Here is a 22,287-nt window from a genome sequence, read left to right on the forward strand (position 1 = left end):
ATTACCTTTTTCCCCGATCTAAGGATGCTACCTACCGAAATCACTGACTTTGGTGTTGGGTTGTTTCTTTCAGCTGGAGTGACCACGGAAGCCGCTCAGGCTGGTACTGCAAGCCCGGACACATCGGGGACAGAAGCAAAAGTCCAGGAAGAGGAGCACGATCTGGTTGATGATGACATTGCGGCAGGTGAGCGTTAATGTAATGAATATGTTATTTCTTGACACAATAGGAACTGTGCAAAGGAGATGGAATGTTTTCTGCCAAATAGCGAATTTTCATGAGAAAACAAAATACTAAGGCTGCTTTATAAAGAAGTGTGAGCTATTAGAAGTGAAGTTATTCAAAAGTAGAAAAGAGCTGTAGACAAAAACTACGTACCTGCTTAACTGTAACTGCCCTAATATTATTGCGTTAGTTCTGAATCATTTTCTATATTTTAATGTATGTGGTTTGAGTTTTTAAGTCTGGCTGCAACTGACGTGTTTAGCTTGTAGTTCTTGAAGAATAAAGGCTGACTGGAAACAGGCAAGAGGGAGGAAGGATGCTGGGAACACCTTTAGCAGCTGGGGGACGATGCAGGACTTGTCGAGAAACAGCAATGAGTGGAGGATGGACCCCACCATCTCCTTGGCTCTTAGAGACCTTCTGGTTCTTCTTCTGGAAGCTTTAGCAATAGCAGCGTTAGAAACAATTGAGTGTTGTATCTGGGACAGCTTTTTGCCCCTCCAGTGTTGTATGTTCTCTTCACAGGAAAGAAACTGGAGATGGGATGCTGTAGTGGAGTAAGTTTCAAATTATGTATGGCTTTTTTTGCTATGTGCTAGACTGTTGAGTTTGGAGGCTTTCAGAAAGCTATCTGCTATGTTGGTAGAGTCTGGTGGTAGTAACAATTCTATTTACAGAGAAAGTGTTTCTGTTTTTAAAAGCAGTTGAGCTTTAAAAAAGTACCTTGAGTAAAGATGAAATTTTGTTCTACAATTTAATACAATTGGTCTTGTGTTGGTAGAATACAAAAAAAATTTTGCGACAATTTAACTTACTTTCTTTTAGAAAAAAAGAAGATGCAGCTTCTTTCTATAGGTCCTACTAAGGCTAATATTTATTGATTGTACAAAGTAATGCTGGTGTGCAGTGGTCAACAGGATTTTTTTCAGTTCAAATTGCGATTTGCCAAATGCTTTCATTTATCCAAATAATTTTTTAAAAGGATCACTTTCACATCAGTCCTTTTAGAGATTAAAGCCTTTTAGCTTAGCTAGCTGAAAAGCACTGAAGCCTGGTGCTGGAAAAGACTTCAGTAATACACTACAGTGCCTCTTAAGCACTTCAAAACACGTACGCAGGAGTTATTTAGAAAATTGGCACTATCTTCAAATGCACTGAAAATACATGCAAGAGTAGTCTTCCCGTGTAGTAGTATTTATTGCTGTCTTTAATGCCTGAAAGGCTTTTCTGGATAACTAAAAGTAGAGTAAATGTTTTGCTTAAATAATTCACATGTGGACAACAGCACTTTTTCCTAGTTGGTCATAAAATCTACTGTCTTCAGTAGTCAAAATTTTACAGTTCATCGTGATGGTAAACTGGCTTTTTCAAATTGTTTTTTAATTTTGCAATTTGTAATCTATTTGTATTTTCGGTGTAATTCTAGGATCCATGATAGCATCTAAGTTTTATTTTAGCTATCCAAATGTTTTTCCAATAATTAAAGGAAGAGCGGAATACTTTAAAGGAAAAAAAAAAAAAAACAACAACAACAAGACACCACCAACATAGTACTGTTACATATTTGGAAATGTGAATATTTGTCTTTGTTTCAACCCAAGTGCAGCAGCGACTGCAGGGGCAGTAGAAGGAGGATGTGACTGCGCACGTGGCAGGGATAAATGGTCAGATGTCCCCGTGGCTGTGAGAAAGGCAGCATCATAGTGTGTCGCTACCTCTGACACACTTATTTACTTACGAAGCAAATGGTAGAACCGCATAAATAGACTGTCTTTTAAAAATCCACTGAGTTTACTGTGTGGGGCTGTTTTGGAAATGAAGAACTTCAAGGAAGTAACTTCTAGGTTGCAGAAGTGTTTGTCTGAGCTGTGCAGCATGAGCTTAGTAATGGGAATCAGTAACGTACTGGGGCACAATATGATATATCTATATATATATTCTGAATATTGCATGGATTACTCTTATATCTACTCAACAGAAATTTCTAGCAAGTTTAGAATTACTTAATTCTTTAATTCCCAGGGTAACTGTAGATGTTTCCAGACTTTTGCGACTGCCCAGTCGATGGCGTTGGGTATTGCGTGTTGTAACAGGAGCGCCAGGTTTCGGTTAAGACCTTGCTGCTGGTGGTGCCACATGCAATGAAAGATGACTCTTGCCATGAAAAGCTTATTCTAATATCTATTCCACTAACCTGGATAATACCGCCAGCCTCTTCAGCATTGCATAATGGGGGATTTTTCTGTGGCAGTCACATTTTAGAATCATAGAATTGCCTGGGTTGGAAGGGACCTTTCAGATCGAGTCCAACCATCACCCCAACACTGCCAAAAACCATCACTAAACCATATCTCTAAGCGCTACGTCTGCCCGGCTTTTAAATACCTCCAGGGACGGTGACTCCACCACTGCCCTTTTTCTGTACCCCTTCTTTTTGAACCCCTTCCTTCTTTTTTTATTTTTGAACCCCTTCTTTTGTAAGAATGACCTTATTCATGTTAGTGTTGACAATGACACTTGCAAAGCACAAACCCATCCCTGGTTCTAATTAAATGCTAATTTTTTTAAAACATTTTTCCCCCCTTTCCATGAGCCCTGATGTCAGACAGCCACCTCGGCTAAAAAGACGCTAGAAGTGTAGACGGCCTCAGTTTTTTAGATAGAAGGTTTTCAGAACTGTCCCTCTGTGTTAGACCTGCACCTGGACCGCTTCAGCAGCCTGTGCTTCCTGCAGACGCGGGCTCAGCCGAGCTGCTGCTGCTCTGCTGGAGAAAGAGGTTCGTGTTGGGACTCATTTGGCCCCATCTTTTGCCACCATTTGAAGAAGTGGGGCCACGGATGTGTGTGCAAGGGGGGAGCAGGTGCCAGCCCAGATTCTGCTGCAGGGTTTGGTCCCGTTCTGGGAGATGTGGAGGAGTTTGATGTAAGACACAAGGCTGTCGGGGAGAGAGGGTTAAATGGCCTTGGCATCTCGTTCCCACCTTAGCAAATGGATTTTGGGCCACCTAATAGTTTGATTACAAAAACTGGTGTCTGCTATTGAAAATAAACAGTTTGTGGGGTTTTTACACTTTGTTTTGAACAGCTACATGAAAATAAAATGTCGGTGGGTGCGAAATCCGAGGTACAGGCTGCTGTGGCGGCTCTTGTGCCTGTTCCTAGGAGGGACACTGCCCTGGGGAACAGAAACACGGCACCGACACCTCCCTTAACCTGTCTTGCTGGTGAAATGGCAGCGCTCCAACAGGTGCCTGACAGGTAACAAAGTTAAATACTCTGTTGTTGGACCAATTATTCTGTTTTGGTATTTCCATAAAAACAAACAGTAATAGATACAATTGTCACTCACTTCTGCTTGAGCTTACATAAATATTTGCTATTTTAAGAAACACTGTGATACAACACAGTCAATTGCTGCATCAGGATAGTGGGAAATTGAATTGAAATGGAATTTATTCCGAAGGATCTGTCATTCTAAAAGGCTGGGAGGTGGGGGACTGCTTTAGCTGCAGAGATAAGGGTTACTGTTTGATCCAGTCCGTTTTCTCCTGCTGCTGCCACGACATGTTAGTGCACAGAGCGGGAAGAAATAATGGTCAGCCTTCTCCTTGTCCCCTGCTGATCCCTTGCACAGAGAGAGAAGGATGTGTTTGGAAATGTCTTGTGGCAGGGTAAAGCAGTAAATAGGTCCTGTAAAAATACCCTTTGTTTTGCTGTGAAACCACAAGGAGCCTCTGTCAAGCAGACTCTCCCCTCTCACTTGTGCGTGGCACGGGCACTTATTTCTGATACGAGAGAGGTCCAGCACTTACAAAGGTTTATATGGAAAATAAAATCTAGGAATGCTGCTGGTAACTGTTCATCAACTTCAAAATTTAATCTTTTAAGTCTCTTCTGTCGATACTCACAAATCTATTTTTGTGCATGATGAGTAGTATTTTTTTTTAAGCAATAACTGTCCTTTAACTGGCAAAGTCAGAAGCAAGAAATATTGCTAGATTAACCCTTACTCTAAACTTAAAAATAGTGACAGTATTAATCAGTGACAGTATTGTGTCTGTGTTAAAGAATCAGTAGTGTAAGGGCAGGGATTGTGTTTGTTGTGATTTGTTGTGTATCGTACCGCAGCATCGCTGCCGTTGAAGTGCAGCAGTACCCGGAATGCACCCGGAAAATGGCATTTTCTCATATTTTGAGCAATTCTTATTTTACCCGCAATGTCTAGACTTTCTGGTGTTGGTACCATCTAACTACTTGAAGTAGTTTTAAATTAGTTCCTAGGTGATGTATTTTTTTTTTCTGGGTGTCACTATAACTTTTTACTCCAAGGCTTACACTGTAAAGGAAGAAAATATTTCAACAAACTGCAAACTGAAAGTTGCAGACAGTCATCTGTCAAGTCATATACTGTGCCTTTTTTTTCTTTTGTTACATTTTTAATAACGTATTGAGCTTCTGGACTACTTCGGTGGTTTCTCTTCATTCTCTTTCTTACTGCTGGAGCTGGACTCTGAAGCGGGAGCGCCAGGTGCTGTTGCCCAGCGCGTCCCTCCCGTTACCAGCCAGACTCCGCTGCAAATGTGGGCCGGAGTGGAGGTGCACAACAAACGCAACCATCTGCTGGCCCCAGCAAACCAGCCAGCGGCCCACTGTTCAGCACAATGAGGGTGCCAAAAGAGTCAGTCTCTGGACAAAGTTCCTGCTGGGTTTCTTTTAAGTAGGTTAGACTGGACCTGAGCACCTTCCACAAACCCTGTCACATACATTTTTGTATCCGCAAAGCCCACCATCGAGAGATCAAAGAAGCCTTTAATTTGTATTTAGTCACTCATTGGAAAACCATCTACCATATCATGCACTGACTATTGTGTAAAACACCAGAAAAGTGAGGTTTTATCATCTAAAGCAAACTTCATCCCTTTCAGATGCTAATTACGATCCTAGAGGAAATGCACCCTGACTCATCGCTGTCACTTGTTCTTTTCTGTTACAATTAAAAATGGAATGTGAATTCACAGATGCAGGTTATTTGGCATGTAAGAGGTTTTTTTTTAATGTTATTTTAAGTTACTTTTAATTTTTAAAATTAGTTTTTAATGTGTGTGTCCTAAGAGGAATTATGAAACACTTCGAGAAAAGTGTCTAATAGATAATTGTATACCAAGTTAATTGAGAATCTGGGCTCCTACAACTTGCAGTTAGGTGTCTACAATGAAGCATGAAATTATGGGTAAAATTCTGTTCCTTTTTTTTTTTTTTAAGGAAACATAATTAATGTAAAAACACAGGGTTTTTCAACAAAGCTGCGCGTATTTGAAAATACGTGGGCATCTGCCAGTCAAGCAGATGTCACCCCGTGCAGACCATTGAGCTCCGCTCCCTGCGAGGGGTTATGGGCTTGACATCTGCCTGAATGGCATCTGTCAGCCTTGGGGGAGAGAGCTGCGTGTGTTCGTTACGGAAGTACTAATTCAAGCAAACGGGTTGGTTTTGGGGGGCTGGTGGGCTGGTCTCTAATTAATGGAGAAGGGTAGCGCAGCGGCAGGGTCCATCCTCAGCACTGGGCAAGGGCTGCCACAGGGCCAGGGACCACCCGGGTTCAGTTTTCATATTTATATCGATTTAGAAAGAACTGGCACTTCTAAAATGACTGTAGATTTAAAAATAAATAAATAAATAAAAAATTAAAAGTGCTTTGGCTGAAAAAGCTGGCAATAAATATATATACTAAAATATATATGAACATAAATTTCAAAATTATTTACTTAAGAAAAGGCAATATGCATAGGTTTTAAGCTGTAACTGGGATGGCAGCATTGTTAAATATCTTTCCGCTCTGTGGGGAGCAACATCAGTTTCTGTTCATGTTGTGAGCCCGGGGGGCCGTAGAAAGTGGAAGTTGGGGCCCTGTCCCCATGTGCCAGCCCCACGGTGCGGCTGGGGGGTGTCACCTTGGGGAGCTGCCCCCCGGGGTGCACAGAGCTGGGGCTTGTGCGGCTGGGGACGAGCAGAGCTGCTGGCAGGGGACACAGCACAGCCCGGCCTCTGTCCCCGCTCCCGCGGGCAGCCGCAGCAGAGCTGCTGGGGGCAGAGCGTGGGCATCTCGGGGCGTTAATTAATACAGCCTTCTCTCTGTGCATTTACACTGTGATGTACTAATGCAGAGGCCGCAACTTACAGCACAGGAGCAAGGAACTTGTCAAACTTTAAAATATTTATTTCATCTAGCACATATTTCAATGAACTCCGTATAGTACCCGAAAGCCATATTCGCACACAGTCCGGGTTTGAATATAGACTGTGTTAAATAGTGATTTCTTTAGTGTAGCAGGAGCAGCAGTTTTTTAACATGCATTCATCTACAAATGCTTGCTTTTGTAGTTGAAAATGGAACTTTTTCATTTAGTTTTGTGTGCTTTCTGATATCTGTTCTTACTTGATGATATACAGCTTAATGCTAAACTTTGCATAATGTGTCTAAGTAGTATCAGTCCTTACACGGTTTTATTTTGGGTGTGAAAGTGGGAAGTCAGCACCAGTGTGTGCTTTATATGGCAGTACTCTGGGAAAATCAATCTGGGACTCTTGTCTGAAATTCTTTTGTTGGTTTGGTGGCAGGTGTCTTCTTCCAGCGCTGTGCGTTTCCCCTTTGTGCCACAGGTACTCTGAAAAATCATATTAACTTGGAGAAAGTTAGTTCTCTTTGTCTTAGAAAAACATTTATACCTTAATTGTATTTTCCTGGCTGCTCATCTCTTCTCAGTGACGTTAGGCAGAAAGGCTTCAGCATGTTTTCTTTAACTTGGTCAAAGGGTTTTGAGCAATTATTACAGTCAAAAGACAATTATTTAGAATAATGTCTTCAGGTGCGGAAGTGGGGTTTTAAAGAGGCATAGGTTATAAAAGACGTATATTAAACCACAACAAACAGCTGCAAACATCTCCACTTTCCCTTCGTCTGCCTCAGTAAGTTGCCTGGTGGCACGTGCTAAATCTAACAGTGCTGGCAAGGTGCGAGCATCTTGGGATGTTAGCTTTAATCATGGAGCGCACACCTCAGAAAGCTGTTCGGCTATTGACATGCATGCTATCTACTGCTTTTAGCAGCATTTATTTGCATAAATTAACCATTTCCATGCAGAAGACAGTTCTTTCTCTCCAGTATAAGAGCTACTGGAGTCTAGGAATTTCCATGTGGAGATTACTCTCCCAGAAGCTCATGCTGGTTATTAGTGCACGAATCGTTTTACTTGATGAGCATTATGTTGTTAAATATAATGTACAACTTCTTTAAGACTTCCTTTATTCTTGGAAGTGACTTCTGAAATTTGGGAAGGTTTCTTTGTGTTTAAGCCTACTGTAGTTTGAGATCCCTGTCTACCATTTTGTGCATCAAGTGAGCTGGTTTCCGTCTGTAATCCAGTAGGCTCATTGCAGAGTACGAATTCACTGCATCAACAGCAGTAATGGCAATTCTGAAATTGCTGTGTTTGTTACTTAGATATCTAAATGCTACTGCCCTGGGGTTGTACTAATTCCTGAGGCAATGAGGTAGTGATGGAAAGCAAAGACTTGAAAGCTCTGCGCTATTTTAATTTATGGTTTTCGACTCGCTGTTGAAAAATGGCATAGATGTTAAATAAGGTTTAAAATGTCAAGCCACAAGTTCATTTATAATTACATATAGCTTATTAAAAGAACCAAACCTGGGCAGAGCTTACTTGTGTGGGGACAGAACATCTCTTATCTCGGTGTTAAACTGCTGGCGCCGCAGGGACTGTGTTGGCTCATGAAGGAGGAGCTCAGGTCTGCGTGGACCTGGGGGTCTCCTCACCCTGGGTGCATAAGCCTGTCACGTGTCACCTGAACGCTTTCTGTCACCCTGGCAATACGTAGGCTACGGTTCTTGGGGTGATCCTTTCAGCGGTCCCCGCTTCATCAGTTTTAAACACATTTACTCTGTACTGCTCTTGTGACTTTAATTCCTTATCACCTCCTCCGACCTATTTTCCTTCTGAAAAATATCCCGTGTTGTCTCAGCGCCAAGTAAATCTATGTTGGACTTAAAAAAGAAGAAAATATTTCTCTGTGTTGAAATCCCAGCAGCAGCTACAGGCACCCAGCAGCACAACAACCTACTGAGCAGAAACTGTCGAGCAGGTCATTGTGATGGCGGGACTGTGGTCTGTACCAGTCTGCGTGGTGTGCCAGGCTATGATTGTAAATAGTCACCCTAAAACCCCCATGCTTCACCTTCCTGAGCCGTCGCTGGAGCAGGGGCCTCTTTCTCCCGAGCTCCAGCTGGACTTTCCTCCTGGTATGCGATGGCTTGGCTAACCACAGATGTGAAATGAGAGATGTAGACATAACCACATCACACGTGGTCTCTTCCAATGCTGGAAGAGTGAACTTTTCACATGCTTAGTTTTGGTTACTTTTTTCATCATTAGCAGATCTTATTCACTACTTCTCAATAAATTTTTTGAAGGCATTTTTTAGCTGTGCATAGTTCTTGGGTTTTTATATGCAAAGCACACTTCCTCACTCAAGTTTTGCAGGACTTTGATGAAAGGAAGAACATAAGACATGGAGGGTTTAGGCTGAGGTCAGTGTTAAGTGGATAAGGGGGCAGTTACCACAATTTCGGATTGTGAGTGTTCCCCCAGGGTGACGGGAGCAACGAAAAGCAAAAGCTGTACCAGGTATTGGCCTGACATTTAGAGCAATAAACAGTGGGCACCAATTTGCACCTTCAGGCCTCCTGACTTTGGTGTTTTGAATTTTCTTCCCTACCTCTTCACAGTAATGCAAGGAAATTAAAGTCCTGGGTTGTCCTTCGGGTAGCTAAAACATGTGCTGGGAATTCCCCCAGGCTGGCTTGCTCCATGGGTGGGGTTTGAAGGGATGGAGAATACCTAGTCAGAATGCCGCATCCTTGAAGAAGTAAAGAATGGCAGCTGATTGGACTGGTCATGTTTGAAAGCATCTTCTTGTAGTTAGCTACAGAAAGGGAAATGTGTCCATTCGCAATAATTCTAGACTTTAGTTTGGTGTGTGTGTATGTATATATATGTATATATAAATGGAACGTTTTAAGAAACCAGCTGGACCCTTTCCATAGTTAACTGTGTATTTAAAGCATAGGCTTAGTCACAGCAAAGTTAAAGATGTTATTCTTAAAATTAATTAGTTCTACTGATACATTTTAAAAAAAAAAAGGTATTTCCATAGTTTGTGTCGCATTTTTTTCTAGGTAGATCGGTGAAAAGAACTTTTAAGTTCTGAAGACCCATTCCTGTGGGTGCTGTCTGGTGTCATTCCATTCTAAACAGAAATCTTTCACGAAGACAGAGGTCTGGTAGGAAATGTAGAGCAGTTTTTTGTAACGTGTTTTAATAGCAGCTGGTTTTATAGCTTTTTTTTCTCTACCTTCTTCTGGATAGTCAGGTTTTCAAGCTAACAGGTAACGGCTATCTACACAGTGTATGAAAAACCTGCAAGAAGTTTAAAAAAAAAAATAAAAATACGATGTTGTATTGGAAATCGCATGTTTTCACATTTCAGCTGTATTTTGGACAGCTGTAACTATTAAAAATAAAATATAATGCAAACATATTGAACTGTGTTAAAAGATTATAATTTCAGTAGTAGTTTTTATATGCAAAAACTTTAATTTTTACCTACTTACACAAGGGAGAAGATGATTAAAGTTCATACATTTTATTCTTTTACCAGTCTTTGCATTTTGATAAACAAATAGATCATCTAAGACTCAATAGGCCAATTGCAGCATATAATAGCTATTCAGAGGCAATTAAACTGCCTTTTTTCATGCCGGCATGTGAGCATGCCCTTTCTCAACCTTCAACTTGATTTGTGGTGATTCAAAATTAACTTAAAAGTCTTGTTTGCTGACAGCTTAAAGCTTAATTGACTGAAAGCCAAATAGAGTGTGTTCTGTATTCAGTGCCGGAGCCCTCGCTAAAGCCGTGTGTAAATGGCGCGTGCTGAACGGCAGCGCGGGTCCCTCTGCCTGCGCCAGGGTCCTGTGTCCCCCCGGCTACGACCGAGGGCCTTTGGCTACTGCAGAGCCAGTGCGGTTCTGGCACTGCCCGAGGGCTTCCCCGCTCCTTGCTCCTGCGCAAACCCACACCTGCCTTTCAAAGGGATGCCCATCTTTCTAGCTGTATTAGGTGAGAGTGAATCAGAAAATGAGAATTAAGTCACGTTGGTGTCACTACTTGATTAAAATGATCCTACTGAAAGGTAAAGTCTACTATAGTTTGAATAAAATTTTTATGACTATTAAAGAATATTGGTCTAAGGACTTTCTCTATTGCTGAACAAGCAACAAATAAATATGAAAATGTGTTTCACGGTAGTAGGGGGATTCCTTTCCACGCGGTAGGTGTGGGGGACAATCTCAAGCGGGGGGGTGTGTACCTCTGCTGTCGCAGCGGGCCGTAGCCGGGGTGCAAAGCCCGGACATGAGGGCTCTGAGCAGTGCTGCAAAGTACCACCCGGCGCCTGCCTTTGTGGCTTACGTTGCGGGGAAAAAAATTCCTGATTAATTATAACCCTCATCCCAGTCTAAATCCTCTTTCTTCCCCTGCTGAAAGCTTTCCCTTTTCCCCGAGTATTTCTGTATGGAAAGATTGGTTTTGCCGTGGGGGGCTGTGGCGTGAGCACCGGGGAAGGTGCCTGCAAAGAAATACTGGGCGGTGATTTTTGTGTATTACAGAACGTTCTTAAGGATGTATGAAATCAGTACATTTGTATATAGGATATATATATCAGTCAGTACAGGTAACGTCTTTAAGCAGAGGGAATGTATTTTAATCTGTGAAAATCAGAAAGGTCTTACAAGCAAAATACCTTAAATTGTCACAATAGACAACAGACCATAGGTCAGAAAAACATAACAGCACCTCACGTGTTTTCTCCCGTAAATTCTTAACGTTCTGTTCACGTGGAAGTCGAATTTTAATATGTAAAAGTTAAAGAATGTGGGTTCTGATATTGCTGTATTTCTTATTGATTTCTTGGCAAATCATAGCTATCTAATTTCTTCTGCCACCCTATTGATTTCCAATAGCAACAACATCTTTTCATAAAGCATCAGAAAAGTTGCCATTTGGTTTCAAAATGACTATAATGTAAAATTGTTTTACTCTTAACGGTTCTTTCAATAAAATAATAATCATACTTCAGAACATGAAGTCCAGATCTGTACGGGTTTTATTGAAGTCTTGCCTATGTCTAGAGAGATCTGAACCTCAATAATAATTTTTTTAATTGTCTCTTATTAACAGCTCATTAAATGCTGTTGAAAAAGTACATTTTATGCTTACATTTATCTGGCTTTAGTCGTGTGCAAATCGGTTACTTCTAATACAAATGCTAATAATGCCGTCGTTCCCTATTCTGTGATATTTGATTTCCTCGATGGAATTACAGATTGTGTATATATATTGTGTATATATTAGTGGTAGAGTTATTTAAAGTTATATTTAGAGTTATTTAAATATTATATTTAGAGTTATCTAAATGCTGAGGGTTGTGCTACATTTAGAAAGCTGCAAGACAGGCATCACTGTAATTTTCATACAGCTGCTGGGCTCAGGTAGAAAATGTGCGTTTCTGCGCGGAGTAAGTACATTTTGCAGCCACCGTTCTCGTCTGCTGCAGTTTGCTGGAATTTTCTCTTCTGCCGTTGCTTTTGTGAGGGAGCGTTTGCCCGTGCTGCAGGGCTGGAACACAAGATGGGTGAGGATGCTGCTTCCCGGCAGGGCTGAGCAGGGAGAGAGGCAGAGACAAAATGGATTCTCCGCTCTGCAGAGCGGGGACAGCGGGCACGTTCTGCTCGGGGTGACCTGCGGGTTTTAAAGCACCGCGTTAATGCACCAAAACTTCCCTCGTTAGAAGTGACATCAAAGTGATTCTAATCAAAAATTTGAAAAGGTATGACGAACATTGAAAATGCTTTTGGTTCTGCCTCATTTACGTAGACAGTAATGAAGAGAAATACAGATTTCTGGAAATTGCAGCACAAAACTGCATCCAAAAAGTGAAACAGCAAGGTAAGGGGACAGTAATTACCTGCCCAACTGGCATCTGTGGTTCTCACGTGCGATATGAAACAACCAAATGTCACTGTGGTAAAATTAATTCTCAAGTTATGAAACACTTTGGGCTGTATGGCTTGCAACAGAATTAACTTAGTTTAAGACGACACTTGGTGGTGGAAGCACACGCGTACTGAAGAGAACACCTCATTTGTCCGCTTGCTTTTTGAAAGCAAACAGACATTTTCAGCACAGAGGTCACAACGCCTGTATATTCCAAAAATGAAATTTATTATTGCTTTACTGCGGGTATTCAGTAACTATTAAATTTTGGGGGCGTTTTTATTAGGATGTTACAGACAGAGTGACTGACAACCGCAACCTCGGTGTTTGCAGTTACACGGATGAAATCAGTTTGCTTCTAGTTTCATATAGCTTCCTTATAATTATTGGCATGCATGCCAATGTTTCCTACTGCAAAAAAAAAAGTTGCAGTGAGGCCAGATAAGGTTCTATAACTGTATGAAAGTAATTAATGCATGTCATCTATCACTAGCGTTAATGGGAACACGTGGGGGTTTAGGCAGCGCTCTTCAGCTCTCCAAGGTATGGAACTGTTTTGGTGGATCCTAGTGTGTGGGGAAAACACAAATAAAGCTGTCCTGCACCGTCAGCATCTTGGTTTGTGGTAAGATAAAGTCACATATGGCGTGCTGGGAGCGTGCGGCAGGCTCGGTGGGCTGGAAGACATGTGTGCTGTGGTTCCAGGGGCGCTGGACCACGACAGACCTGTCCTGGGGTCGTGCAGCCCTCCTGGGGCGCTGGTGCCCAGTGGGTACCCAACACCTTCGGGCTTTAGCTTTTTAGGAAGACTGAATGATGGCTAATGATTATTTAATGACAGATCTCTGGGCTGAAAGGCACTTAGTGCTCGGTGTGTACTGCAAAGCCTATTTCTCAGCGCTTCCGACAGGTTTATTTGGTCTCACCTTGAGCAGAGCAGTGCTGTATCGATTTCATTGGGGTGGATTTAACCACACTATTGGCTTAAAATAGCACCACCTATGCGGAAGAAAATCACTGTCTTAACCCTTCAGGCTGCCAGTCGCTCCTCTGTAATGCTTTGATTGGAGGCAAACAGATTCCCGACAGGTTTCGTTATCCTGAAAACTGCCATTTTTAATGAACGAACGCATCGCTGTTGTTCGGTAGCGCATGTTTGGGTGTAGGGTGTGGATAACCTGTGGGATTTACGGGTGGACTCTGACCCCCTGCATGTCTGACCCCCATGTCCTCCGTGGGGTCAGACCCTTTCGTTTGAGATAGGGCCTTAAATGAAAGATTTAACAAAGATGAATATTTTTTTCCCCCCAATTCTTGTAAATCTGTTGGTGGCTGCAACAGTCTTTTCTAAAAATAACACTCTATACTCACCTAATAAAACCTCTCATGGTAAATAATAATATTTATAATTCTCCTCTCTGCCGCAGCTGGCTACCTGTGTGAAACCACACTACTGACATCACACAGGCAATAAAGTATCAAAAAGTAAACCAGCAAATGTCCTGCTTTCAATAATACAAAGCTATGTGACTTGTTGGTATTTAATAATTAAACTTATCTGTTGTAAGATGCCCTATGAAACACTAGAAAAATAAAGTTTAACACTTCCAGTTTTTCCAGTAGTAACAAAGCTCCGTTATTTCACATACTTTGCTGTGGACAGGAAAAGCAAATAAGACAGGCGTTATCAACTAAAGCAGCTCGGCGTGCCAGCAGGGAGGGAGCCTGTGGGGCAGGGAAAAAAGCAAAGCAAACCGACCGAATAAAAACCCCAACACCTAAATCCCAGCTCTTATTTTGATCCCAGAGCAATTCTTTTGCACGCCTTTACCTACACTTATTTTCAAGCGGTGTTATCAAGTCCTCTTTCATTATCTAAACATACACATATCTCACTTGAAAATACAGGTGCCTTATCAGTAAGTATAATAAAAATATACAGGAAATTTTCATAAAATATCTTGGTTTCTTTTTATGTATTTGTCTTCCCTATCTAATAGTTTGAAAGCAGATACCTTTCCAAAACACAGAAAAAGATTTCATTTCAAAATACTTATTGTTATGACACTAAAGTGCTTGTGCTTCTTCTCTTGAGCAAATTTAATTCAAACGGTGTGCATTTGAACTATACATAGATAATGCTGCGGTGCAGTTTGGTTTTAGTCTTTTCTAGTTCTGGTCTCAATTAGAGGAATAGTAAAAAGATTGATTACAAGATGTGTTATGTCTTAACGAACAAGCTAGTGTTTGAAATCCGTGCTTGATTCTTCACCTCGCGTGTGCTTCCTGGAACAGCCATGTGAAAATGGCAAAGATGAAAGGGATAAAAAATGCTTGATAACGATAGAAGATAAAGACTAGATTTCAGAGCTAGCCATCGCAGATAAGGTCTCTCTGACTTGCCAGTGTATTGCCAGATTTCTGGGGTGTGCTCAGCCGCCACATACGACTCTCACGGTGGCAGTCAAGTTGGAAGATATTTTTTTTTTTATGTGGAAGAGAAAAATAATTAAACTCACAAAATACATGAGCTTTCTGTCTGCATTCAGGTACCTCTCATAAATCTATTGAAAATGCTGGAATTGCTCCAGTTTCTAAGAGGTAAGCGTCACAACTTCAGGAAGGTGTCAGTTTTCCAGATTTGCAGGTATTTTTTTCCACTATCAATGAACAAAAGACTGAAAATAGAAACAAGTTGCTCCAAAGAAAAAGGTTTATATATCTGCCTTTTTCTTGTAAGTGGTAGGAGAATGAGTGCGTAAGGTAAATCTCGGCAAAGGTAGCTCTGACCTTGGCGGGCACTGGGCGGCACTGGGTGGCATATCTCACCAGGGGAATGTCCTCTCACAAGTCGTCTTCATGCGTTATTTTATCAGAAGAGGTTTTTCCATGGTATTTAGCTTTAGTCCAGGCATTCTGAGCGCACGTAGAGCCTGAGGAAATAAGGAACGACATTGTGAGATGTTTCTGTCATGGGGATGAGCTGATGAAGCGTTGGCCCTTTGGGCAGGACCTTCAGCAGGAAGGAGTCCCACAGCGAGTACCTTACGCACAGGTTTAGTTTTCCTTCTGTTGGACAAAATTTTCTCATCTGTATTGTGTTTACCCTCTGATAATAGGTACAAATAATATTTAAGGAAATGTAACTTGAAATGTAACCAGGTTGGATGGGGCTTGGAGCAACCTGGGCTGGTGGGAGGTGTCCCTGCCCAGGGCAGGGGGTGACACTGGGTGATCTTTAAGGTCCCTTCCAACCCAAACCATTCTGTGAATTACAGAAGTGTATTTAGCAAAGACCACTTGTATGCTAAAAACCCACATCCAAAATCCACGCTGTCTTTTGGGGGGGTGGTGGGTTTTTTGCTTGGTTTTTGTTGTTGCTGTGATGGGACGGTGCTTAATTTTCTTAAAAACCAAGGTGATTATTCCCAACTAAGCCACGCTGTTGAGTTGAGAAGAGACTGTATGGAGTCACTTACTATTTTTTTAGTAATATATTGAAATTAAGCTGTGAGGAGCTCGACTGGGTGCAGGGGCGACCCAGAGCATCCCTCCTTCTCCAGGATCCCCGGTTCCCCGCTGGGCTCTCAGAGGAGCCTTCTCTGCGGGGCCAGCGGAGGGAGCTGTGGATATAGGAATGGCTGCGCCACCGAGCAATCAAAGTACTCTTAATAACGTGAGGTTAGTAATGAGTAACCACAGCGTTCATAACGCTAGATAAAACAGACTGTTTCCTGTCTTTCTGCATTTTCCTCATGGTCACCTTCCCTTATTGTTATTTTTTATGGTATTTTTCAGTTCTGATTTATTGTGAGCTCTCTGGCTTTATAAGCTTTCAGGACGTGCTGAAATTACTGTAATTATTCTTCTGTATATAATCTTAAAAACTAGAAATGTAGGCAAACCCGTAGCGTGGCTTTCACTGGTTGAAGAATCCCAAAGGATTGAAGGTAAGGACGAGTATCTCTCCTGGGCACATTCAGTATGTAGTTTTCTGTAAGATTTTTGCTATCTCCTGTCTAGGACACAAGCAGAGCATTATGCAAACTTATTTACTGTAAGGAAATAGTAGAATTGAGAGGAAGGAATATTTTAAATTCCTGACAGCCAAGATGAATGTAAGCAAAATTGCGTTTTCCCCCGTAGCTCTTGTGCGCTCTCTTATAATAAACAGTGAGATGGTTCCAGCTGCAGACGTGAGCGGTTTCACTGGTTGTGGCCAAGGAGTTCTGTCTCTGCCACGTTTTGGGGTGTGTTTGCTTCCTCCCTGCCATCTGATGGGGAAGGAGTGTGAGGATTCTCTGAATTTAACCAACTATATATTTCTTCAGGCCTGAAAGAGAGAGAGGAAAAGGGAAGGATGGATGGAAACCCTTATCCCAACCCAGCCAGTTACAAACCTCCCCTTCATAAATAAAGAGAAAACCTGTCACAAGGAGTGCAGAGAGGGACCTGGCAGACGGGAGGGAAAAGGGATGGTGCTTTTCGTGGAGTGCAGTTTGCAAGCTTTCATCTGTAGAGGGTGAATTCTGGCTGTGTGCGTTCAGTGCTGGAGAATACGAACCGGGACAAAGATCAAGAGGGCTCTGGTTGTCCGTTTTCTTTGTGCCCTTAACATACCGATTGGGATGCAAGGTCCGAGTTCTCTGCCGCGTCTGATTCAAAGTACATTTGTGGTCTTGAGCAAAATATTTTATTCATTTCAAGCATATATTTTTCAAAATACTGTATATTCTAATGGACTTGCTGCTGCCGGAAGCCCGCAGAGCCTGGCGCTGTGCCTCTGTATTTGAGCTCCGATGAGGATTCTCTCGGCTGTCGGAGCGTGGGGCAATGGAAATGGGGCCACTGCGACATCTTCCCTAGGATTTTTCACTTTACAGAATTTTATGCACATGAAATGTTGTGACTAAATCTTGGTGACTACGTATAAATCAACGGATGTGATTGCAACCCCATCATTAATTGTGTTGGGTTGTTGCTCGCCAGGCTGTGGCTGGGTGGCTCTCGGTGACGGTGGCCAGTGCTGGGACGTGGTTCTGGTGGACCGGGGCTGCCGGAGGCCACCTCCTGTGCTCAACCCCACCGCGTGCAGACAGTGTTTGATAGTAATAAATGGGTCTGGCACCTGCTGCCGCGAGGCTTAGGTGCCTGGTACAGTGCGGGAGTCCCATCAGCAGCGCCTACTAGCAGATAGAAAGGATCTGGTGGCACTCCATCTCTCATAAAACCACCTTCAGCCTTAATTCAAATCCATTGATTCCTATTCCAGTTAAACCTGGAGAACTTAATTTGTCTTTTAATCCTTTTATTGTAAGCTAGGATAAAATTAATTTTACCCAAGAACTGTGCAAAGCCAATTAACGTGATCTTTAGAGTTATTTAGTAAAGTGCTTCAAACTGTTAAATTTATCCTGACCTCATGGCTGCACTCTCTGACTGCTTTTTAAATGAAGCAATCAATATCTCACAGCCTTTTAAACAATTTAAACTTCTGAAACATTTTACCTACATTTTAAACACTTCATAAATATGCTTCGTGCTCCCTGTAAAGCTGTCTCCTCTACACAGGCGTGGATGTTTCATTCTCAAAAACGGAGATATTTTGAAATATGTGATGTGGTCGCTCTGTCTGAGGAAAAGCCAGCTGGGTAAATGCATGGACGCAATAGGTTTCTCTGTTGGTGTGTGTTATTTTTACAACTAAAGTGTAGAACGTTTTTTGTCCTTTCACCAGTGTAGCTTCTGTTTTCCACATAGGGCTATTTGAGGTTATTAATTTTCTTACTGTGATAGGGTGATCAACCGTCCTGTCAAGAAAATGGATCTCTGTGTCACCCTTTAGCATGATTAAATGGAGGCATGTTGCTGTGAGAAAATACCAAATTTTCATGAGACAAATGAAACTGTAGGAAGGACTACTTTTATAGGCGTTATTTCATTTTAAAATCTCCCAAATGGCTGTCAGTTTATTTGTAGGAAATCATTACAATTAATTGTGTGTTTCTGCTAGTAATTAAAAAAGGTAAAAGCAAAAATATTTAAGGTTTTTTCCCCCCCCTCTCATCTGGAGGTTTTGGGGAGGAATGTTGCTGGGGGGAGAGTTGGGATGTCATTGTTTTGGGGGGGGGGGGTTGGTTTGGTTTTTGTTTAGTTTCTTGGGTCTGGGTTTTTTTTGAGATAGAAAATCCTCCGCTGCAGCAGTGAGCAGCATAAAGACTACGATACACCAGGTTGCTGATGAAACACTCAAGAATATTTCCCACCCCGTTGTGGTTGGAATTTATTGTTTGGTTAACAAAGAGTTATCTCCTCGACATCTGGGTGCTGGCGCGGCGGGGTCAGCGGGAGGAATCAGCTCAGCGGCGAGTCCGCGCTGGGCCCGGGGGGTTTCCTGCGGGATCCTCTATTCATTGCTGAGGACACGTAGCATCGCGTGCCGGGCAGTACCGGTCCTGTCAGTCTGAGGGATGGGACGCAGCTTGTGGATGCCCACTACCTTGGTATTTCATGGACTCGTAGAATTGCCTAGGTTGGAAGGGACCTTTCAGATCATCTCGTCCAACCTTCAACCTCACACTGACAAAAAAAAAAAAAAAAAAAAACCCAAAACATTAAATCATATCGCTAAGCAAATTTGCCGGTTTAAGTTGCGCTGTGAAAGTTCTGTTGAGCCATGATGCTCCCAAATCCGTGCTGGGGGATGCGGTGAAGGGTTAACTTCATATTGCTGTAATCAAATGAGAGGCGGGCGGGGGGAGAGCGTGCACACCGAGTGCCCCCGCGGTTTAATTTCCTACTGGAAGCAGCACATGTGTTCGCTCTTCCTTTCTGGCTGGCCCGGAGCGGGCGGCGCGGGCCATGGGCTGGGGTCACGCCTCGCCCATCGATCCGCATCCCGCCGCCCCGGCTCCAGCATCTGCTCCGCTGCCCGCTCCCGCGCCTGCTGCAGCCCATTAGAATAGAAATCCATAACAGAGCTGTGCTCAGCCAAGCAGGGGAAGAAACTAAATTAAATGGTATAAAACAATCTTGGATGGGGAGTTTGTGCCAATTCGTCTTGATCTGAGATGTCAGGGCGGGCGCTGGCTGAGCACCTGGGCTGGGGGTGGCCGTGGGGAGCAGTGCCCCATGGTGGGGTGCACGGCACGGGAATGGGGGGGCTGGGGGGGGCTGCTGGGAGCCATCGGTGAGCGGTGCCCAGCGGTGGGGTGTCCGGCATGGCAACGGGGGGGCTGGGGGGGAGCGGGGAGGGAGCGGTGCCTGGTGGCGGGGTGCCCGGCATGGGAATGGGGGTGTTGGGGGGTGCAGAGGCTGTCAGGGTACCATGTGCAGGTGGACACTATGCAAATGTTAATGAGAAACGGGGGTCTGCAGGTGGCCGGAGCCTGGTAAGCGATTGCCAAACAATTAAAACTGCTACATTTTTTGCTTTGTCTGTTACAGCCCGTGTTCATCCTTCTTCCTCTGAAGGCAGTTACTATTGATTTTTTTTTTCTTCCTCTTTTTTTTTTTTTTTTTTTTTCTCCCCTACCATTGTTAAGCTTTCTGTTGTTTTTCTCTCCCTTCTGGCTGGCACGTCGCTGTCACACCGCAGCGTGGGTGCCTGGACAAGGATGGGCTAACGCCGGCTGTAAGCCTGGTTAGGTTTCTCGTAGGTACCGTTGCCCTCCTCGCGAGCCGCCCGATCGTCATTAGCAGAGACACACGTACGGGGCGACTCGTTAATTCACCCTTCATTAATCCACAAGCCCCGTAAGTCTCATTCAGTGCCAGGTGGTGCCTTCCGACTTCTCGGCAAAGGTTTAACAGCAGCGTGCTCTAAGGGGGATTAAAACTTTGTTATTTGTGTAGAAGATGTGGTAGGGCATTCCCTAGTACGCTGGGAATTAATGCTATAGGTAAACGTGAATTGTACTTGTCAGAGTAAATGAATTCGGTATTTTCATTCCAGTCAATTCCTTCGAAGATTTTCTGTCTTTACTCCCAAAAAAAATAAACTTCATCTGCTTAGTGAAATCAAACATCCCTGGGCTATATTAGACTAATGATGTACATTTCGGTTTCATTTAAAATTCGTAATGCAATGAGGTTTTTTCACTGTTCTTAAGAATGTTTGTTAAAATACCACGTGTAACATTTTAGTGTAAAAAAAAAAAAAAAAAAAAAAAAAAAAACCTAGTTGGTTGAATGGCGTATACCATTAGCCAAAACTTAGTAAGAATCTGAATGTGATGGTGGATCCTAATACAAAAAGAAGCTTTTTATATAATACAAGTAAATTAACCTAACAATATTTTAAAAAACCAAAACAAGTTGTTACGCAAATTTAAAATTGCCAAGAAGCAAACCAAAAATCGCCTTTCACGAAACATAGCCAAACGCAGAATTCCACGGATCTTTTATCAACTGAACAAATGAAACTATGAAATTAGACCGTTTTCTGGTGTCTCTTTGTTCTGTGAGATGTTGACGGTTTTTGAAGGGTGGGTTTCATTGAAGACAGACCTTGCAATCGGTGCTGTTTAGGCTTTTATCGTGCGCCATAGGTTTTGAGAAGTCAAATGGAATCATCTGTAGCAGCTGAACATCCTGTAACAGTCCTGGAGACCTGATTTAAGTTAAACCTCTTTTATTTTCTCTGGGAAACACGATGTTGTTTGGAGTATTACAGAACGGCCCCGCTTTTGATTTTTGTCTCATATTTCTTACTTATCATTTTAGGTTGTCTGTCTGCTCTCCCACAAATGAAGAAAATCTCCACGTCCTATGAAGAGAGACGGAAGCAAGCCACGGCCATCGTCCTGCTGGGGGTGATCGGGGCAGAGTTTGGAGCTGAAATCGAACCTCCCAAACTTCTCACTCGGCCGCGCAGTTCCAGTCAAATTCCCGAGGGATTTGGTTTGACTAGCGGTGGATCAAATTATTCCTTGGCGAGGCATACGTGTGAGTAACCTGGGACGCTGTTCTCCTCTGCTCTGGCGTGGGGGGCGGGGAGGGAAGGGGTGTTATTCACATCGCGGTACAAACCGGTTAATTTAAATTATTCTTTCACTGGAAAAGATAGAGATGAGAGATTTGGAATGTAAAATAAGCACCACCACAATAAGAGGTTGCCGAGGGATCGGTGCTGACAGAGGGAGTGGAACGGAGCGGTGGAGCTGGTGCTGGCAGATGGGCACTGGCCATGGGGGAGAACCAGAACCAGTCCAGCGATCTCTGCCGTCATCCAGCTCTTCTGCTGAAATTCTGACACCCCTTCTTCTCCTCCCGCTTAAACCAAAACACTTGGCATTTACGACTGCTTTTATGTAATTTGGTCTTTTTTTTTTTTTCCCCCCCACCCTGAAAACATCCCTTGAGTTAGTAGAGAAAGGGTGAGATGAATTTAATGGAAAATGGTGGAATTCAAGCTATGCTATATAAAGTGTTACATTCTGGTCCTATATTAAAATTAGTACTGTGGTGTTGATGTGATTGTCCTTAGTATGGACAGTAGAAGTCATCTTACCGAAGATGGTTACACATCTACACATTGACTATTTGTTGTTAATAGTGCAAAATCTCTTAGAAGCAAGTGCAAGTACAGTGCCCAATTATTTTGGCCAGGTTCCTGTCCGTGCTGCTGTTTCTTTGGTTTATGTGGAGTCTGGCAAAAGCCCCCTTTGTCATCTCAGTAAGATCTCTCTGAAGCGCTACAGACTCATTGCTGGTGTCCCTGCCCAGGGCAGGGGGTGGCACTGGATGGTCTTTAAGGTCCCTTCCAACCCAAACCGTTCTGTGACTCTAGGACACTAGTAGGTTAAACATATTGTAGGCCATTCCCTTCTGTGGAGGTCTGTTGGTCTGGGATGGTTTGTCCCATGCTGGTAAACTTCTTTAGCCTTCAGAAAAGGTGGTGCTGGTGGGGACGGGTCCCTTGCCCAGGCAGCC

At 43.0% G+C, this 22,287-nt stretch overlaps 1 protein-coding gene across 4 annotated transcripts in view; it reads left to right on the forward strand.

Moving 5' to 3' along the window:
* The window catches only part of LOC128902392 (WD repeat-containing protein 7), a 123,989-nt gene that overhangs the window by 49,835 nt on the left and 51,867 nt on the right, over nucleotides 1–22,287 (forward strand). For all 4 annotated transcript variants that reach the window (XM_054185352.1, XM_054185351.1, XM_054185353.1 and 1 more), the window contains 2 exons: nucleotides 74–187; nucleotides 21,079–21,300. In XM_054185352.1, coding sequence (XP_054041327.1) covers nucleotides 74–187; nucleotides 21,079–21,300 — 336 coding nt within the window. The remainder of the gene's footprint in view (nucleotides 1–73; nucleotides 188–21,078; nucleotides 21,301–22,287) is intronic.

The sequence above is a fragment of the Rissa tridactyla genome, chromosome Z (assembly GCF_028500815.1).
Source record: "Rissa tridactyla isolate bRisTri1 chromosome Z, bRisTri1.patW.cur.20221130, whole genome shotgun sequence".
Lineage (NCBI taxonomy): Eukaryota > Metazoa > Chordata > Aves > Charadriiformes > Laridae > Rissa > Rissa tridactyla.